Source organism: Ambystoma mexicanum, chromosome 4p (assembly GCF_040938575.1).
Source record: "Ambystoma mexicanum isolate Mex_15411 chromosome 4p, UKY_AmexF1_1, whole genome shotgun sequence".
NCBI classification, from domain to species: Eukaryota; Metazoa; Chordata; class Amphibia; order Caudata; family Ambystomatidae; genus Ambystoma; species Ambystoma mexicanum.
Window position 1 is genome coordinate 1,021,966,414 of NC_090927.1, and position 20,598 is coordinate 1,021,987,011.

General features: G+C 44.2%; 1 protein-coding gene across 2 annotated transcripts in view; it reads left to right on the top strand.

The window, feature by feature from the left end:
• The window catches only part of TBC1D32 (TBC1 domain family member 32), a 2,506,374-nt gene that overhangs the window by 364,683 nt on the left and 2,121,093 nt on the right, over positions 1–20,598 (top strand). For both annotated transcript variants that reach the window (XM_069606604.1, XM_069606605.1), the window contains exon 8: positions 8,663–8,788. In XM_069606604.1, coding sequence (XP_069462705.1) covers positions 8,663–8,788 — 126 coding nt within the window. The remainder of the gene's footprint in view (positions 1–8,662; positions 8,789–20,598) is intronic.

The following is a 20,598-nucleotide window of genomic DNA, read 5'->3' on the forward strand; positions in this document are numbered from 1 at the left end:
CTGAATATCTTCTAGGGTTTGTGAAGTAGTTATGCCAAGAATTCTTTGTTCTGAAATTATAGGCCCCGGCTCCGGGTTCGCATATGCTTCTTCCATTCCTATTCGGGATAAGGCATCTGCCTTGCCATTTTTACAACCTGGTCGATAAGTGATCATGAAATCGAACTCGGCAAAGAACAATCGAACTCGGCAAAGAACAATGCCCATCGAAGTTGGCGTGATGATTGGGCTTTGACTGTCTTTAAATACTGCAAGTTCCGGTGATCAGTGATTACAGTAATGGTATGCCTGGCACCGAGAAGATAATGCTGCCAAGCCTTGAAGGCGGATTTGATAGCTAATAGCTCCTTATCGGTAACCGCATAGTTTAACTCGGGTGCGGAGAACTTTCTGGACCAAAATGCAACTGGGTGAAGTTGACCGGTTTCAGGATCCTTCTGGGACAGGACAGCTCCCATGGCTAAACTGGATGCGTCGGTTTCAACTATGTATGGGAGTTCAGGACGTGGATGCTTTAATACAGGTGCAGACGTGAATTTCGCTTTCAGTTCTTGGAAGGCATTCTCAGCTTCTTCAGTCCACAAGAAGCGTATGTTTTTTTGCAAGAGCGCTGTGATAGGGTGTACAACGTGCGAGAAATCCGGAATGAATCTGCGATAGAAATTAGCAAATCCGAGCATGCTTTGTACTCCTTTAACTGAACTGGGTGATGGCCATTTGAGAATTGCGTCCACCTTTCGAGAGTCCATTCAAACTCCTTTTGGAGTCAGGATAAATCCAAGAAATTCAACTTCTGTAGTATGGAAAACGCATTTTTCCAATTTTGCATATAACTTGTGCTGGCGTATTTTCTCAAGGACTGTACGAACCTGCTTCACATGGTCTGATTCTGAAGAGGAGTACACTAGAATATCGTCTATGTATACGACAACGCAGACGTCAATGAGTTCACGAAGGACATCGTTCATAAAATACTGGAAGGCTGCTAGTGCATTGCACAACCCGAAGGGCATCACCTGGTATTCGAATAACCCGTACTTAGTGCGAAAAGCAGTCTTCCATTCGTCACCTTTCTTAACACGTACCAGATGGTATGCCCCTCGGAGATCTAATTTAGTGTAGATGCAAGCGTCCTTTACTTGGTCTAGTAATTCTGGGATCAGAGGCAATGGGTATCGGTTCTTAACCGTGATCTGATTTAAGGCACGGTAGTCTATGCACGTTCTGAGGTCACCTTCCTTTTTTGGCACGAAGAACAAAGCTCAAGATGCAGGGGACGTGGATGGACGAATGAAGCCATTGGCAAGGTATTGGTCCAAGTATTGTCGTAGGTGAAGGTTCTCGTGTTCCGTAAGTGCGTAGATCCTACTACATGGAGGTTGTGCACCAGGTATGAGATCAATTTGACAATCGTATGATCTGTGAGGTGGTAAGGTGTTTGCCTGTTCTTTTTGGAAAACATCCTAGAATTCTTGATATTCGTGCGGTAACTGCACAACTGGAGTAGCGACTGTGGCCAGGTCATTGTTCAAGGTTTTTATTAGGTAACAAGTATGTGCACAATCCGGGAAGGTTATTCTCTTCTCTCGCCAATCAATACAAGAATTTATGTGTTTCCAACCAAGGTATCCCCAGTATTATTTGGAACTGTGGGGCTTTGATTAAATCAAACACAATAGTCTCTCGATGCCCATCCTGACCCAATAATGTCATCTCTGTGGTGGAATGAGTTACAGGCCCAGAGGCAATTTCAGTTCCATCGACTGTGGTGATGACATCCAAAGTGGTCTTTCTGCAGAGAGGTAGATTCATCCTAGAAGCCAATTCGTGGTCCACATAGTTTCCTATGGCCCCGCTATCAATGTATGCCCTAACTGCGTGCAAACGTGATGGCTGCCTTGGATCTATAAGGACCATTGGTATGATGAAATGCGAGGTCTGAGTATCCTTCTTCAAGCTCGGCAAGCGGACCTCTACGCTTGTCGGGCGTGGTCGTTTCCCAAGTCTGACTCCATATGGCTTTTATCAGCAGCTCCTACCACCTTCTTGGGTGGTTTTACAGGGCAATCCCGTAGAAAATGTCCCGAAGTTCCACAGTATAGACATAATTGCATTTGCCGCCTCTTTTCTCTTTCCTTCTGTGTCAAGGGTCCTTTAACTCCTCCGATTTGCATGGGTTCTGAGGCATCTGTTCCTTTGTGGGTAGCGTTGGGTTTAACCACCACCCTGTTCTGGAACTTGGCTCGATCAGCCTTTCGATTCTGAAGTGTGTGATCTAACTGGACCACTAAATCTATATATTTAGCACAGTCTTGAGGTGGGTTCACAACTTGAGCCAAAACATCTTTGAGTTCTCCTCGAAGTCCCCGATGAAACAATGTAACCCGTTTTTCCTCGGCCAATCCAGTTTCCACCACCAACCTATTAAAGGTTGCTATGTAGGTTAGAAGGTCTTGGTTACCCTGTCGTAGGGACAAAAGTTCGTTATCCAGGGCCTGTCCTTGAGAGTGCCGGGCAAATAGTCTTTCCATGCTCATTTGGAAACCCTGAAAATCCCGAAGAATAGGGTCATCCTGATTGACTAGTGGGATTGACCAATCCGCTGCACTGCCGCTGAGATAGGATAATACGAAGGCTACTTTGGCTTGATCGTTTGGAAAGGCTCCAGGTCTGCATAAAAAGTGCAAACGGCATTGGTTCATGAACACGGCAAATCCTTTCAGGTCCCCCGCAAAGTGTTCTGGCGGGGCTAAAGGGATATTGCCTGGTAAAATCACTTGCACAGGGTAGCTTGGTGAAACAGGGTTTGGAATCCCCCCGAGTCCCGGTAGGGGTGTTTGCCCCGCTTGGTGTTACAGTAATTGTCTAGCAAGGTCATCAGTGCGTTCCTTCGAAACAATCAACTCTCTCCTGAGTGTATTAGTTTCTTGGCGAGCGGCATGTACTTCAGCCCTAAGTTCCCCTAATAATTGGGCCAGTTGGTTAGTTCCTGAGGTCTCCATGACCCTCGGGTGAGAATTTGTAGGAAGGCTTTGCGTTCTGTTATGCTCACCTGGCTCCCACAGGGGTGTCGAGCAGAAATGGAAAGCCACGGTCTCCACCAACGTGATGCGTAGTGCAGAGATGACTGACTGGACTGGCCCACCTAGCTTTGTCTGCTTGACCCGTAGAAGTAGTTTCCTAAAGACGGGTAAAGGGAATTAGCCACCTGTGGATTTGAGTAGTAAAACCTCACTGCGTCCCCACTTATCACTTCTGACATTCCCTTTCATAAAGCTCACCTTATAGTTTTGTATGATGAGCTCTCCATCCTGCGAAGAATGCAGGGGCGGGTTGATGGCCAGTTACTTCACTGCCTTGAGGGTATTGGAAGAGTTCTGGACAAATCTTGGCTCCAAACCTCTGGGCGAAAGGCCGTAAGTATATAGTTCGAAAGAGTTCAAAATGTCCGAATAATCACTCTTGTCCAATTCCTTGTTTCTTTTGCAGCTTAGACCCAAAAGATGATCGTCTTGTGGCAGCTGAAAGCGTTCAGGTAAGAGTCTGTGTTTTATAACACTGTCCGGTAAATGATGCCAAGGTTTAACTCGCTGCTTTCTCTTTTCTTGCAGGTGCAGCGTAGGAAGATTTGGCGTGCTGGTGGATAATACCTCCTGCGGTAAAATCAGGTAAGCATATGGTGGCAAGAGATTGTCCTTGTTTGTTCCCTTGGCTCACCTTGTTGTTTTCTTGTCCCCCTTGGGTGCTGGAATGCGGCAACCTGGTGATGGAGACAGCACCAGATCGTAGAGATGCTGCGAGGAACAGTGAGTATGGCGCAGCGCTGCTGCTGGCGATGCGACGCGTTTAAAATGAAGTCTGTTTCTGGTTCGAAGATGCGCTGAATCTGAAATCCGGTAAGAAATCCAGTAAAGTTCTTGTTCTAACCTTTCTTCTTCTTTCCCTTCTTTCTAGGCGCTCTGGACTCGAGGCGGGCGTGGCGGGATGCTGGATGCTGACTGTAGACACGGTGAGCGTTACACTGCTGGATGCAGAATAACGCGAAGCATGTGCTGCTCTTCGGGCGTGGTTTAAAAAGCCTTCAAAGTAGTCCCAGGTAAGTATTCCTCCACAACCACACCCGAGTAACAAAATAGTTCCTAAGATAAAATAGTCCCTTCAAGCCTCACATGGGCTTGGATGCTTGGATCCCTTGCAGCATGGTCTGCATCAGGTAAGTTTTAACATATGAGCCTGGCGCTTATGGCGCCAGGACTGATGTCCCATATGTGCCTGGTGCCATAGGCGCCAGGACTGTACCCAGATAGCCCCTAACAGGGGTTGCTGGGTTTGCTCCAGGTAACATGATGCCTGCTTCCGGGGTTGATGGACTTGGTCTGGTTGCCCGGGGGTAGGCATCATGACAGCTTTGTAATCTTAATGGCTCTTGAAAGTAACAGTTTCCTGTTTGAAAGGTCAAGGAAACCTCTCTCCTTGCAGATGGAATTGGGAGAACCGAACCGCTGGAATGAGGATGATAAAAACAAAAGGAACACAAGGACCTCCTAAGCGGCCCGAGGACGGAAATGAGAAGGATGGAAGAAGGAAGTCCAAAGTTAATGTGAAGAGCCCTCAGAGGTGAAGAAGAAAGAACAGCAGAACAAATCCTGACCAAGGTAACATACAAGATGAGGAACCAAACACGGGGAGACAGGAAACCACAAATGGTGAAGGGTGAGACATAGCTAAATCCACACAACTGGAATGACACAGGAAGGAAATGTTTTCCAAGAGGGTCTAGGCAGGTAAGGGACAGGTATACATACTTTCAGTACCAGAACTGAAAAGAAATGCAGCGATTCACCGTGAGTTGGATCAGAAGTCGGCAGTGGAGCTTTCAGCAAGCATCTTCAGAAGCATCTCCTTCCCTATGCTACTCAGATGTAGTTCAAGGTAGTAGTCTAGTGAATGGCTTGGGGTTTCCATGCAGACACAGGACTGGGTTCATTGCAGCCCTCCCATCACATCCATGCACCTTTCCAACATTTGGCACCCTTCTGATTAAGGAAGGCCAGCCTCACGTCTGTTACGTGGGCACACACAAATGAAACTGGATTCCAGTTCCACCAGGGGCTTTTGTGAGCTTGGAAGACAAATGTTAAGTAGGCAGAACAGTCAAAATGGCTGTATCAGGTCCCAGCTCTTCATTCCTGCAGGAGTGCAGATTACCCACCAGACCCCTTAAGTTTGCATACCAAACAATTCCTAGTAAAACAATTGCTACCCAGGCAAATCTGAGGGGAAAGGGGAAGTAAATAAAACAACAAAAAGGTCTCCGCAACTCGCCCTTGTCTCCTTAAAACACCGGATAGGCTGTGTTTTGTTGACCTAAAAGTGAACACAGGATATTATTAACACTTTTCTCTCCACCCTTCAAACAACAGACTAAAATGGTTTACTCCCATCTCTTCCCAGTACCATTAGCCTTAGCCTTATAGCTGAAAGGCTCATGTAGAAATTCTCAGAGTTGCTGATAACTTCTAAGAGTAAGTCTCAAAACTCTTGACTTTTGAACTTAACTTTTTACACATCTGATGTGACCTTCTTTGTTGCTATCATTGCCCTTGGCTAGATCGTTCTTCTTTAAACCTGAACACGTTAACTATAAACAACTTGATTTCTTTAGGTTGCTACCTCACTGTGCACGTTCCTGCTACTTCCGCGCTGAATGGTCAATATGCACGGTCAAAATTCCTCGAAGTGCCCTCCTTTCTTTCCCTGACAACCAGCGCTCGAAAACGAACTTCAAATGGATTGTGTCCTCCCACGTATTCCTCATCTTTTGATATCTCCATATTCAGCTTTAGCTGCTTCGGAAACATTTTCCAGCAGGGGACGCTGCGCGTCGATGCCTGTTGACTCGATGTCCCTCGAGGGCCTTTGTCTCGATGTCAACGTCATCACTGGTATATAGTGCGCGCGGTATCCAGTCATAATTTCGAATACAATATATTCGAAAGTAAAAATGTCGAAAATATTTAGTCGAAAAACAAAAATGTCGAAAAACAAAAATGTCGACTTTTTTTCGACTTTTTTTCGATTTTATGTGTTAATAATAAATATTTTATTAAACTTTTTTTTAAAAATAATTAAAGGTATTTCCATGGGGGGTGGGGGTGATGGGGAGGATGGGGGGGTTGGGGATAGGGGTTTGGGATGGTTTTTTAAATAATTAATTAATTATTTAATATTATATTAAAGATTTTTTTTAAATAATTAAAGGTATATCTATGGGGGGTGGGGGGGATGGGGAGGAGGGGGGGGTTGGGGGGGGAAACCCCCCCACAAAATAAATGTTACTATCTGGGTAAAAAAAAAAAAAAGTTTTGGGTTTTCGATTTTTTTTCGAAATTTTTTTTTCGAAATTATGACTTTTCCTATTATATGTATGTTTTTTCGACTTTTTTACATTCGACATTTTTTTTCGACATTTTTGCTATTCGACATTATGTTTTCGACTTTTTGACTATAAACCAGTGCGCGCAGCATCCGTTGGCTTCAGTTCCGTTTTTCTGTGAGAGCTATCGCTTCGAAAGATCGACGCGCTTTGCTACTTCGAGAAACATATCGAATGTGAAAAAAATGTCATCTTTGTCGGCATTATAGACCCCAAGATCAGGGTTTAAATAATGCCATGATTGGCAACTTAGACCCCAAGATCAGGGTTTAAATAATGCCACGATTGGCAACTTAGACCCCAAGATCAGGGTTTAAATAATACCATGACTGCAGTGCGAAAATGTCCCTTACGGACCCCCATCAGGTGTGTCTGTGGTGCTTGGGAACCAATCATTAAACATCGGAGTGTGGATCCTGCCTATCAATGACGGTGAAAGAGCCTAGAGGGACGTTAGCTGCAGGTAGGTCACATAACTCCCCTTTGACGACTTCATTGAAAAAGCGATCCTCTTACGAGTCGAGAGGCAACTCTCCTTGTTGGAAGAAAGCTAAAAGATCTCAATCCGGTCTTCAGAGCATTAATCGTATTGGTTAGCACTTGCAGCCAAGGAACAAAAATTCTATCAACTACCAAGTTTTCCTTTACAATGCTTCATTTTCTGTGATTGTGTTCTTCGTGGCTTTTGTGCGTTTTCTTTTTAAAGCATAACCTCTGGGGTGAAAAGAACAGCAATAAAATGCTTGTACCTTCCAGGAGCCATGTTATAAAGAACACGTATGTAGACCATCACGTCAAACCAACACTCTGTTGAGAGTTGCTAGTCAAGTTTAGTTGTCACCAAAAGCCTTTCCTTCTTCCATGAAACCTTTGAAACTGGCTCCTGGGTACTTTGGTCCATGCCGTGTACTTCACATCATCAATCTCAAAGCCTATCATGCATATTATTTACAGTTGTCAATCTCCTGATGGACATATCTTATTTTTGCAGCTTCTTTTCTCAAACTCTTTCTATCTTAAAAGTATACAGTTTGGTCCATGTCCTGTCCATTCTCTGTAATGGTAGAAGGGTTAAAGCAATCTGTGTGAGTGCGTACACAGGGATTTGTCTACATACGACACATCAATTGGATGGTGGAAGGTTTCTATCATAAGGAAGTAGCTGAAATGTGGGATTCCAGTTATCACCTTAGTTATTTACATTTTTTTGTGGATTGGGAAGGTGGTGGTCCTTGTGACCGTTCCTGGGATTCCATCTCAAATTTTGTTTCCCATTGTTGATTTGCATCATAGGAAACCAAGCACTTCCCCTGTAGTGCGTGCACACCTCTTCCAGGACGCAGTGTTGTTAACTGCTGCTACGGTACCATCAGGGTTTCATGGTAGTTGAGTGGAGTTGAGAGTGGCTTCAGGAAAGGCTAAGCCATATGTCCTTCACATAGCCAAGTGTCCCAGCATTCAAGAACTGTTCTTGAAATTTCTCATTAAGACTTCTTGACTCTTTTTGGGTAGAAAGGACTGCAGTGCACAAATGACTTTAGGTACATAGTCTTGATGTGGATTGCAGGACTTTGTGCCTTCAGGGAGTGTCTTGACAAATGGGTAAGAGATACCTAAATTGTTAGGTAGCGCACATTTTCCTAAAGTGGTGCATTTTCCGAGCGCATGATTAATGTATCTGTTCTTGAGAAACTATGAAGGATGACTTAGGGCTGTGTTTGCATGTGTCAACCAGAGAAATACATTCTGTGTCTGGTTTTGACTAAACTGTAGATCATTCACTTGATTTTTCCCAAATATAGAAACATCCAGGAATTGTCATCAAATTTGAAAAAAACAGCAAGCCAACCTTGTCTGGTATCCGAAAGAGGGGCGATTATAGCCAAGAAGTAGAACATTGTCAGTAACCTCAATCATGTAATGTTGTCAAACCCTTTGTAAATGTATCCATACCGTCAGTAGTACAACTTACTTGTGACACTCAGTATTTAAGCTGCTATTCTTGTGTGTCATAAGAAAGTAAGATGTTGCCACTTTGTTGAGTGGCACTTTAAAATTGCCATAAAACAAGCACACATTAAGCTTTGATAATTATGCTTTTTAGGTGTAGACCGAAGGAGTATTAATCTGCAAACCAGCAATTTGGGATCATGAAAAAAGATTATTTTGCTGAATTATACTTACTAGAGCTTGTTGAACTGACTGGTTGTTGGTTTTCTTTTTAAGGTTCGGCTGGATGCGTTACAGACATTGTGCTCTGCGCCCCCATCTGACGTCCTCAATAGCGAGAGCTGGACTACTGTTCGTAAACATCTTACAATATCCCTTGCAGATACAGATCCTGCATTTACTGTAAGGAAACATTTACATTATTTTAACAAAGTTTCTTTGCTTCGCTTTTCTCAGACTCCTACGCTATCCTCTCCTATTTCTTCTCCCCCACCTATGTCTCTTTCACCCCTCTCTCTCTGATACTGCTTATTATCTTGCTCATGCCTACCCTACTGCATCTCCGTTTGAACCTCTCCTTAAAGTCTATGTATTACTACTTGCTTTCCTCACCTCTCTCTTTAACTCTTTCCTCCTTACAGTGGGCCTCATTCCGAGTCTGGCGCTAACCAATGGCGCTATTTGCGCCTTGGTCGGCGCCGGACCCGTACCGGCACCGCCCTGGTGGAATGGGAAATTACCGCCCTATTCCGAGTTGACCAGGGCGGTAATTTCCCATTCCCCAGGGCTCTTCCCCATTCCCAAATGAGCCCCCATAGGGCTCAATGGGAATGGGGAAATTGCAAATAACGGTGACCGTACTTTATGGTCACCGTTATTGGCTTAAAAGCCCCTTTGCGCCCTCGTTCCTAACGCCTGCTAAATGCAGGCGTTAAGGACGAGGGCGCAAAGGGAACTCGGAATGTGGCGGTAAGGGATTACCGGCACAGGTCTCGTTAACAGTGACCGGTATCCCTTACCGCCATACTCGGAATGAGGCCCGGTGTCTTTTCCCAACTGTTTGAAATTTGCTATCATTATTCCCATTCTCAAACCACCCTCACTTGATCCATCTTCTCCTGCAAACATTTGCCCCATTTCCCTACTACCATACCTCTCTAAAATTGTTGAACAAGTCAGCTATTCCCAAATCTCTTCCTAGCTTGATGCCAACTCTCTACTTCCCGCTGTCCAATCTGTCTCTCGCCCTTTCCACAGAACGGCTCTACTCTGTGTTTCTAACTCCCTTCTCTTCACCCGCCATTCTTAATTATCTTCCATTCTTATTCTCCTTGATCTTTCTCCCGCTTTCCGTATTGTTGATCACCATTCTCCTCTCTCTAGTCTTGCTTCCTTTTTTTTCAGGCTCAGTGTTAGTGGTTCCACTCCTATCTGAATAATCACTCTTTTGCTATATCGTGGCCTGGTAATCACTCCCCTGTTTCTCTTTTACAATACAGCGCCCCACAAGGGTCTGTTCTAGGCCCCCTCCTTTTCTCCATCTACACTTTAGTTTTCTCATTGGGTTTATCTTCACACTTCTATGCTCATGACTCCCAAATCTTTCTCTCCTTTTTTCAATACTATCTATGACACCATTCAATTTGTCTCCCCCCTTCCCACCCCTCTTCCTTCAATCTCATTCCCTCCTGCTTCCCTTTCTCGGTACATCTCTGCTCAAAACCTGACTGTTAGTTTAAATAATGTTCTCTTATTTATTCCGCTTATAACCAACATTGCTCGCTCTTGCAGGTTCCATCTGTGGAACATCTGTAAAGCTTGGCCTTTATTAATAGTTCATGTCACAAAATTACGTATATATGTACCCTTGTCTTCTCCCGTCTTGACTACTGCTCTTATTTTCCTCTTGACTTTCCTACCCCTCATCTTGCCCTTCTTTTTTTCTAATTTTAACTCATCCATTCGGACCTCACCAGGCCTCCTTTTAAACGCATACTACTCTTCTGCTTTCTCAACATTGTCTATAAGAGCAACCATGGCCTTGCCTTTCCTCCTTTATCTCTTTCTACACTCTACTCATTCTCTGTGATCAGAATCACGCTCCCTCCTTTCTGTCCCAAAGCCACCCTGTGATCAGTACCGCCTCCTGTCCTTATCTCTCTGCCCCAAAACATTGGAACGTCTTCCTCTTGAAATAAGATTGTCCCATGCTCTTCTTTTCCATTCACCTGTAGATCCCTGTTTCTATACTCCAACTGTGTATCTATCTGCTACTTTGATTTCTGTCCTTTCATTTTTGTAATTCTTGTAGTCTACTGCTTTGTCAATTGATTGTCTGATGAATTGTACCACTTTCTTTTGTAACAAGTGCTTTGACGAAAGTGCTCTATAAATAAGAATACAAATTACTTTAGTGTATAAATGCTTTAGTGTATAAATGCCCAATCTGTTTGCAGCACATATTGGAGGCTATATTGTACAATGTTTGTTCTGTTTGTAAATGTCACTATATGTTGTCTAGTTTATGTAAGCTAACCAAACTTTACATTGGTGTTAGCCAGTCTGTGACCATGAATGTAAGATCTCAATCATCCCATCAATCGATCTGTATTTCTTTTTACATTTCCTAAAGCATTTCCACCTCTTAACAGCAGATCGCATATGGAAGAGGGGGTTACCATCATGATTTTGAAATGGAATTGCTGTTGTAACCTCAGTTGCTTGGTTGGGATTGAGGTATCCTACATATAAATGTTAAATGAAACACAAATTCCCTATGCTTTTACTTGATTTGTCCATTGATCCTTCTTAATTTCCTCCAATACATAATTGTACATATCCCTTTATCTGTTTAGTTGTTTTGAAATTATTTCTGATCTAAATAGCCCTGCAGACAACCCACAACCCTACACGGAATTAAAGGTGCAGACCCTCTGTCCCTATAGAGCGCCACAATACGCGATATTAGGAGGGACGCTTATCACAGGTGGCCATAGCATAGGAGGTACGATGGAGCGCCACCACTAACCAACTCCACTAAATCTCATCCCTCTGCTCACACCTCTCAAATTCTAAACATAACACAACCATACCTATACAGCACAATAAATGGCACACACTTCACTACACCGCAACAACTAAACACACCACACATGGCCTCGCTCAACAGCACACAACAGCTACCGACCCAATAAACCACACGGACGCTCAGCGAATGGTGTAAACCGAACGGAAGATGCCAATAGCACATCACAGCTCTCTTGAGCCTTTTCCCGCGAAGTCCTACTAAAATACCCTACCTCTTGCTTTTCAGATCCGCCAGAGCGCTACTCCAGTAGTGATAGTGTGTGGTATGAATATCATTTTACATAACATACTACACAATTGATTATGAAATTAGATAAATGCTTATGCAAATTTGGGATGAACTAGCTGTCTGAAATAGATGCTGCAAGACACTCTGTTGTAGTTTGTGCTGATTAATATAGTTGTTCAGCTGCTACTATAAGCAGTCATAAAGGCATAATCGGTTTCCCTATGCTATCCTGCACGACATTATTTATGCAGCGAATAAGGAGCACTCCCTCTGTCCCATAATTCCTCCTCTTCTTGTGGCACGCGTGCCTGTAGCTCTACAATTTGTGTTACTGGCAGTGTGTTAAAACTTTCTTTCATCACCATGTTGCGCGCATGTGTGCGTCTGTTTGGGTTGGCTGTAATGTCTAATATCTCAGAGAATTGTGCTGCCCTTTTAGCTTCTGCCATTTCATTTCCATGGGAAACCATGTGTACACCTCTTGTATGCGCTGGACACTTAACTTTTGCTACTGCTGAGGGATATCCAAATGCTTTTATCGGTCTTCGAACAATGGCGCATGATGTACTGGTGTGCGGTCGGCGCGCCAGTAACCCCTCCTTTTTCACTGTGACAGGCCTGCGTGTACAGTTGTCGTCACGTAGATTACACAGAAAAATTGCAATCGTGCTCTTTCTACCGCTCATGCCTTTGTCCCGATCTTTGATCGATCTTCTATGAACCATCAACAAAGATAATTATGCCCTCTCCTAGGGCATCTTCCTTAACATGGGGAACGTCATCATAATAGTCGGTGTATGTGGCACAATCATAAAGGTTTTAGCCCACATGCACTGTTTCTGCTATACATTTTGTAGAATTCACTGTGCCTCACCTGACAATTTTGATAGTGGATTAGATATTATTACTTCACAGCCAGACGCTCTGCGTAGTCAATGTGCTTTTTGCCTTTTCAAGTATAGCAAAAAGGGCTTGTTCGACATATGTTACTGAACAGCCCATCATTATAGTGGAGGATTTCTCAATGGCAAAGGCTGATGCAGCCAATGCTTGTTCACATGGATAATGGGCTCTCATTACTGGGTCTGACATCCCGCTGTAAAATGCCAATGGTTTGTGCCCCATCAAAGTTTTTTGTGCAAGGACAGCAGCATCACAAATCCATTTGAATTGGAGAACTGGAGAAATTCCTCATTATAGTTTGGTATCCCCAAGACAGGAGCTGTGCTAATTGCTTTTTTCAGTTCATCAAAGGCATCTGTATTCTTGCCTTTCCACACAATCTCGCTTTTGTCTTTCTTTGCTTCCTTTAGTCCTTCTAAAAGAGGTTGGACATATGTGTTGCAATCAAAGTCCCATGCCCGACAATAATTGCAGAGACCCAAGTATTGCTGTAACTCTTTTATTGTATTGGGCCGGGGGTTTCTGGTTATTGCTTCTGCCCTTTCAGGTGTCACCTATCTTCTTTTGCTATTATCTGACCAGAGTATAATACTTCTTCCTGACAATATTGCAGTTTCTCCTTGTCCTGTCCACCTTGTACCCTTTGCAGGAAGGACACTGCCGACTGTATTAGCGGACACTCTTCCTGTGTGGCTCTGCACACCAATAAGTCATCCATATACTGTATTATGCTGTCTGTGTCAAGTCCATCTGTAGCTCCCTGTTGAAAACACTAGGGGATTCACAGTACCCCTGTGGGAGGCGACTGTGCTGTAATCTGATTTCGAGATATGTAAACGCAGTCAGATACTGTGAATCTGCGTGCAGGGGAATAGAGAAAAAAACATTTTTCAAATCAATCACTGTAAAACATTGGCCCTTTGGTGGTATGTTACACAATATTGTGGCTGGATTCGACACCAGTGGGAGTTCTGCCCAGCAATGGTGTTCAAAAGGCCTAGATCCTGTATACATCTCCAAGACCCTCCTGTTACTTTCTTTACTTGGTACACCGCTGTGTTGCATGGTGATTCTGAAGGCACCAATATTCCTTGTCGTATCAGGATGGCAATAGTTTTTTTAAATAGATACCCTCATCAGCTTCTTTTGACATGGGATACTGTTTTACCTGTGGTAAAATGGCACCTTGTTTTGGTTTTATCTTAACTACTCCCACTCCTTTTAATAGGCAGACATCATATGGACTGCTAGTCAACAGTGTACTCACCACCTTTGACAAATCTTCCTGCAAAAACAATGGTACTCTTCTCAATAATATTATTTGGGGAACCTCTCTATGTTCTATTTGTAGCTAGTAAGTTATGCAGATGTTAAACATCACCTCATTGTTTGAATAATCATCATCAAACAGTTTGTCATCAGTGAAGTCAGTGAGTCGAGTCAAGCACTGTTTCTGTCCGCCACATTACTCCTCCATCATCAACGCCATGTAAAATCACTGTCCTCTCTCACTATTGCTGCTTCTAATTCAATTGTGATAATTTGCCCTTCCTCCACATTCGTGGGTACTTCTGGTCTAAACAAAAAGTCTGTGGGTAATCTCAACAATTTGTCCTTTATTCGTGGAAGCCATGATACTACCACTTGTACCCCATAAGGGAAAATCTGTGGGGTTAGTGGCACGCCCTTTGTGCTTTCCCGCCATAAAATGCTCTCACAAATTCTTGCACGTTCACATATACGTGGCGTTGAACATATTATCCCTTCTTCGGTGAAGCAAATGATCATATTTAGTTTACTCATCAAATCTCTCCTCAATATGTTTTAACTGGTGTTTTTCAGGAATATAATAATGGCATAGCCATCTTATGCTGTCTTATAGTTATGGGCGGTCTGTCTGTAGAAGAAACCGTTGCCATAGCCCCAGAGAATCATTGTACATCCATCAATAGTCTGACATCGCAACCTTCCCCTCTAACACACATCTCTAACACAGAACGTTCCCCTCTAACACAGGATCCCGTCGCCCCTGTGTCAACCAAAAAGGAAAAAGTCTTGTTACTTATAGTCACCCCCACCCTCGGTTACTCTTGTGGGTCTGGTGTAATTGACAGGATCAAGCACATGAAGTTGCCCTGTGGGCTGTTCTATTGCGGATACATTTTAATTCCTGTTTCAGTGAAAGGATTCCCTCCCTCTAATGTCACACCCTTTACTGCGGCAGTATGTTTGCATCCCATTCTGCTATTGTATTCTGTGGTGCTTGTGGTTGTATTTGTGCTTGCTGTGTTTAAGGCTGCACTGCCTGACGTGGTTGCTACATTTGTGGCTGTAGTGTCTCCTGTGTTGGTGGCATTTGCTGAGCCTGTGTCTGGGCTGGCAATATACATACTGCTTGTAGTCTTGGGCATTGTAATCTTGTTGCATGGCGCTATATGGCAGTGGATATGTGGACCCCCCTCTTGGTACAAATTGCTGCCAATTTTGTTGTATTCCTCCCCTACTCCTGTAAACCCTTGTAATGTGTCCGGGTTTTCCACAAGTCCAACACTGTGGCCCTACTGCCCCAAATCATGTTCTTCCTTCGTTAAAACCTGCAAACCTTATTCCTCTTGGCATAAACCCTCTCCCCGGTGGCAATAATTATATTCTCCTCACCCCATAAAATTGCCATTCCACCCTTGCTGTGTTTGTTGTGGTTCCTGCACGTTCTTGACTTCCCCCATACTACTTAACACTCCTCCTTCTACCGCTAATTTTGACAATTTTTGGACCAGCTTCCCTTCTACCTTTCTTTCTTCCACTTTTTCTGTCCTTCTCTTGTTTCAATCAACAATGATGAACAGTGTTCAATTGTATCTTGGGCCATGGTTTTTCCTCATTTACAATTTTCTTTTATTGCCTCTGCACGTCTTTGGGGAGTCCCTGACTTAAACTCTGATAGAAAATAGTTTTATTCTTTTCCCATGAGTCCCTCATTTCTAACCGCAATTTCTCTTGTATCTAAGCAGCCAGGTCCTCCTCCTGTCCCATTTTTTGTGTCATGATTGCACTCATTTCTGATGTGTCTGGTTATTGTATTCTAAGTACCCTCCACACTTCTGCTTGGCAATTATTGAAAGGTGGCCTGTCATGTCTGGTGTTCTGTGCTGTCACCCAAGGTTACCCTGCCCTCTTCCAAGTGTCTTCTGAGTGTTCAGCCAATATAGTGGCAGACAAGCTTTTCATGTTGCCTACTGCCAAAGTCATACCCACTGTTCCCGTTACAAATGAGTAAATTCACTTGATTGTGCCTGCTGTAAGTGAAGGTATTTATAATTCAGGTTATTTTTGTCTGTTTTGGGGCTAGAGAATATATTTGTTTAACCCTCTACCCTTTTGTAATAACGGGAATTGCATCAGTCCGCCTTTGTGCGCGGATGTGTCTACACCCTTTGTCCATTTTGGTGCTGTTGTCATACCAACCTTTTTATGGCCTGGTAAATCTCTTAATCTATGAACATATGGTGTGTTCTTCTCTGCACTCATTGAAAGTCCCTCTGAGGGCAATGGATATCCTAGGGGTTCTATCGCTTTGTCCTCTTAAGTCTATCCAATGTATCTCTATCCGCAAAAGTGCTTTGTAATTGTAATTGGTTATTTATAACGCGCTTAATACCTAGAGGTTTCTAAGTGCAGACCCGGCGATCAAACCTTTGTTGCTCTGCGTCGTCTTGCTTCTAAGACGAGTGCGTTGCCCCTGAGCTATACTCCCAGCTAAGCTTGTTGAAAGCGCTTGTGTGACTTTCTCTTCTCCGCTCTCTTCATCATCCTCCCACTCTGACTGTCCTTCCTCTTCCGTCCCTTCTATATCTTCCTCTGCTTCTTCAAAATCTGACCTTTTGTAGGGGCTCTCTCACATACATCCCACTCACTTCTCTTCCAATACGTCTCGTCCCATACGTTGAAGCGGTTTCCCCAACTCTTTTTTTGCTCATGCCATCTCGTCTGATCTTCCTCAAGCCTTCATTATTGCTTCTCATAATGTCTCCTCTTTCTATGTCGATCAGTGCATTTCTGTTAATGATGTCATCCACTTCCTTTCGGCGCCTCTCCATTGCTCTCTTCTTCTAGTTTTCTTTCTCTCTCTTCCTCCATCCTCTGCTCCTTCTCTACAACCTGCCTGTTTCCCTCCTCCACCATCTTCTCTTTAGAATCACCTGTGCCTTTTCCGTCAAGTTTAAGTATTATAGGCAATATCGAAATTTCTAATTGAAGTTTTAGAACTCAAATGAGGTATGGATGATTGTTGAATGGGGAGAGGGGACGAATAGTAAATGGGGGTGAGGGAAGGGAAGTGGGGAGTGAGATCCCGATGGAATGGGGTATTAAGAGAGGGTGCTAGAGGTCAACTCCAAACTGAGGGGAAATTCATGATGGCTGACATTGTTTAATTTCATTTGTCCCCTTATACTTTTCATCCCCCTTCTGTTCTTTTTAAAGTTCTTTTTATGTCTTTTAACGAAGATGTAATGATTGTTTTTGATGAAGGAAATGAATCATGAAAGGTTTGTAATAAACCGTAACATGTTAAATAAAAAAAAAGTATAATTTGATTTGCCGTCCTATCGTTTGTCTGATACAACTACCATCTCTTCTCTGTCTCCCTGCAGGTTTCTTGCTCCTTGGTGTTCTTCCTCTGTTTCTGTTAATCTCTATTCGGTTTGCTCGGGCAATAATTGCTGTTTGTTCGCCACCCACCCTCATGCTGTCTTCACTGTATGCTGGGGAAAATATTTGGGGTTGGTATACCCTGTGGCATCCTTTAATGGATATAATCCCTGTACCGTCGAGGGCGGGACACTTGTTCGAAGAAGAGGTGGTGGAACCGTGGGTGACCTACGCCCTTCATAATGCTGGTTAAGCATCCATTCTTTCTTACTTGGCTCCACCACCTCTTCTTTGAACACCGCCCATAGTTTGAGAATACTTAGTCTGTTCTGTAGTTTCTCCCCCTTATGTGTGGCATGTAAGTACGTGCACATGTTGCAGCACCTCTTGTCATATCCTTGTTATATATTCTCTCGTTATTTCCCTGAATGTGACTTGCGCTCCTCCACCACTAATCTTCTTGCTGTTCCAAGCTTCAACCGCGAAAGGGTCGGTGGTAGGGCCTTCTCCATCGCAGCTGCTAAACTCTGGAACAATCTTCCATTGGCACTAAGAAGTGCTCCCAACCACCTTGGTTTCAGAAGAGCCCTTAAGACCATTTTGTTTTAGCTCTCCACCCTTTTTGGCCCTCCCTTCCGTGAACAGCTCTCCTCTCTAGCGCCATGATGCCCTTGGGCGACCGTGCGCTCTACAAATTTAGATAACATAACATAACACCTTTCTCAAATTAGTACCGTCTTGCGGTTATGGCATTAACATTTTGCTGCCCGTATCTTTAACCCACATAAAATTGTATTTAAGTATCTTATCTTTATATCTAGGAAGGGACGTGCATAAATGAACAATGGGAGTATTTTCCAGAATTATAACAATATAAAACACTACTTACCAATGGTCGATTATGTAAGGAAGGCATGGTATCAAAGTAAGACACACAAGTGACCTCAGTTCAAAGGTGTTTATTGAACCTTATCAAGTGTGTGATAAATGCCTATCTAAACCTAAATCTAAGATGGGAACAAGCTACGACCATCGAATAATAATGCAGTCCTATTGGAGTCTTGTCAAAATAAAAGGGCCTATACTAAAAAAAAAACACTATTGCCAATCTTTACCGCTAATTTACATATAATGTGGGGAAATGTTCATGAAAAAGAAAGAAGTATTCACAAAATGATAAGCCAAGATGTTTAGGCGGTTGGCCTCCCTTTCCCACGTTTTTAGCATGGTACAAGGTAGTTCGCTCGAGCATAGCACACTCTTGGGCTTCTTCGGCACATGGACACAGTTCTGTTACAAGCATCAGGGCCTTCTATGCCCAGGTCTCTTGATTCAGAGGGCCTGATGTGTCAAACAAACATTTTGGTTCCAAATATTCACATAGGTTGGTGACTCACGGTTCACCCTGGATCCCCCTCAGCCAGGCTCAGATCCCCTCCTCACAATTAGTCTCCCTCAGCTGAGCTCGGACCAATTACAGTTCACATTTTCTCTTTGGGTGACTCACGGTTCACCCTGGATCCCCCTCAGCCAGGCTCAGATCCCCTCCTCACAATTAGTCTCCCTCAGCTGAGCTCGGACCAATTACAGTTCACATTTTCTCTTTGGGTGATTCACGGTTCACACTGATTCCCCCCAGCTGGGCTCATATCCCCTTCTCACAATTAGTCGCCCTCAGCTGGGCCCAGACCAATTATAGTTCGTATACTTTAGCTATTTGAATATGCACAGGGTTTGGCTTGACACGTTGCAGGACCACTTCAATTTTCCAGTTCACATTTTTTACACAATTCAGTTGGATAATGTACAGAGGCTTTCCAATGGGCACCTACGTGGCACTGAATCACTTTGGATACGCTATCTGCCTTGGTTTGCAAAAGTTCAGGTATTCCTTGGATGCTTAGTTACATTTGCGTTGCTCACCAAGCACGCCTTGTACTTTGTTCTTTGCAAATGTCTTCATACAATTTTGCGCTTGCAACCTTGGTCCTAGCACAGACTGGTCTGCTATTAGTCTCCCCGACTCACTGGCTCTGCTGACTGTACGGGAGTGGCTTTCTTGTCGGAGCCAAGGACAGTACCACAGCAGCAATCGCTTCTGCCCGCCTCAGCTGTTGATGCCGGAAAGCCCTGGGTACCTTCTACACACCATGCACCTTTCTTCTGCTTTATCTCTGGGACTTATGTTTCTTATCCGCAAGGCCTCATGAAAGTAGCAGTCTTTCTTCTGAAAAGGCCAAGGACAATGCCCTCCTTGCAACCCTCTCTGGTCTTGCTGTCTTTCTCCTCAGTTTAAACTGCCATTCCAGAACTGCTGCTTCCTAGTGCGTTTTGCCTTGCTCGGAGTGTGCTTTCGTGGTCCGCCTTTTAACTGTGTGCGGAAGTGTGATGGAAGTCAGGTGGTATTGTACCAAAATGTCGCCCTTATTTGTGCACCCCCACAGTCACTGCGACTTTGGAGGTGCACACAATTAGGATGACATTTACTGCACCCAAGCAGAGCGGGGGCTGCGGGATTGTTCCCCACTTACCATTCTCGAAAGCAAGGGACACGTAAGAAAAAAAAAGAAAAGCACCCTGTAGCGTCAGCTCTAACCCACGTTAGTGGGAAGAGCTGATGCTGCAGGGATCGCATAGTGCGGACGGCACACGCAGAAGTGGGCCGCCCTAAAGGTAAGTGGGGTGGGTGGTTGGGAGAGATAATGCTGGCTGGGGAAGCTGGCACAGTGATCGATATGATTACTGCGCTGCGCCGTAACTGGGATCAGCATTTTCGACCGTCGCAGTTACGGGCGGCACAGTGATCACATAGATCCAGTCAGGTCTGTGTAATTATCCATGATTGCCTGACTCTTGTGTTGGGACATTTCAAGTATACAGCTCTGGTGTTAGTCCATTCACGATGAAGTGTCCGTGAGATTGGTGTCGGAAAGAGGGCGTGGGGGGTTTGAGTTCCTAGGTATCCTACCTGGTAGGATGGGGAAAAGGTGTTATGAGGAAGGGAATACCGTGTCTCACCCTTCGGTGTCCACCTTCCACTCTCCGAAGACCCCCCATCCAGGTGGTCTACCCCCAGGAACTGGATCCTGGCTACCTGGATGACAGATCCCCGTGGACTAGCGGGGGAGACACCTTCAGATTTCTCACAATTGGGATCCCACGCCAGAATGCAATCACCAGAGAAGATAATTTCACCTATTGCAAACTTTTCTAGCTTCAACAGTGCTTCTCGTAGGAAGCTTTCTTGTCCTGTATTAGGCGTATATAGCATTCCCAGGGTGACTTTCCTATGCCTCAATTTCGCCTGTAAGAATAGAAACCTCCCTTTTGTCTTCTAGTGTGT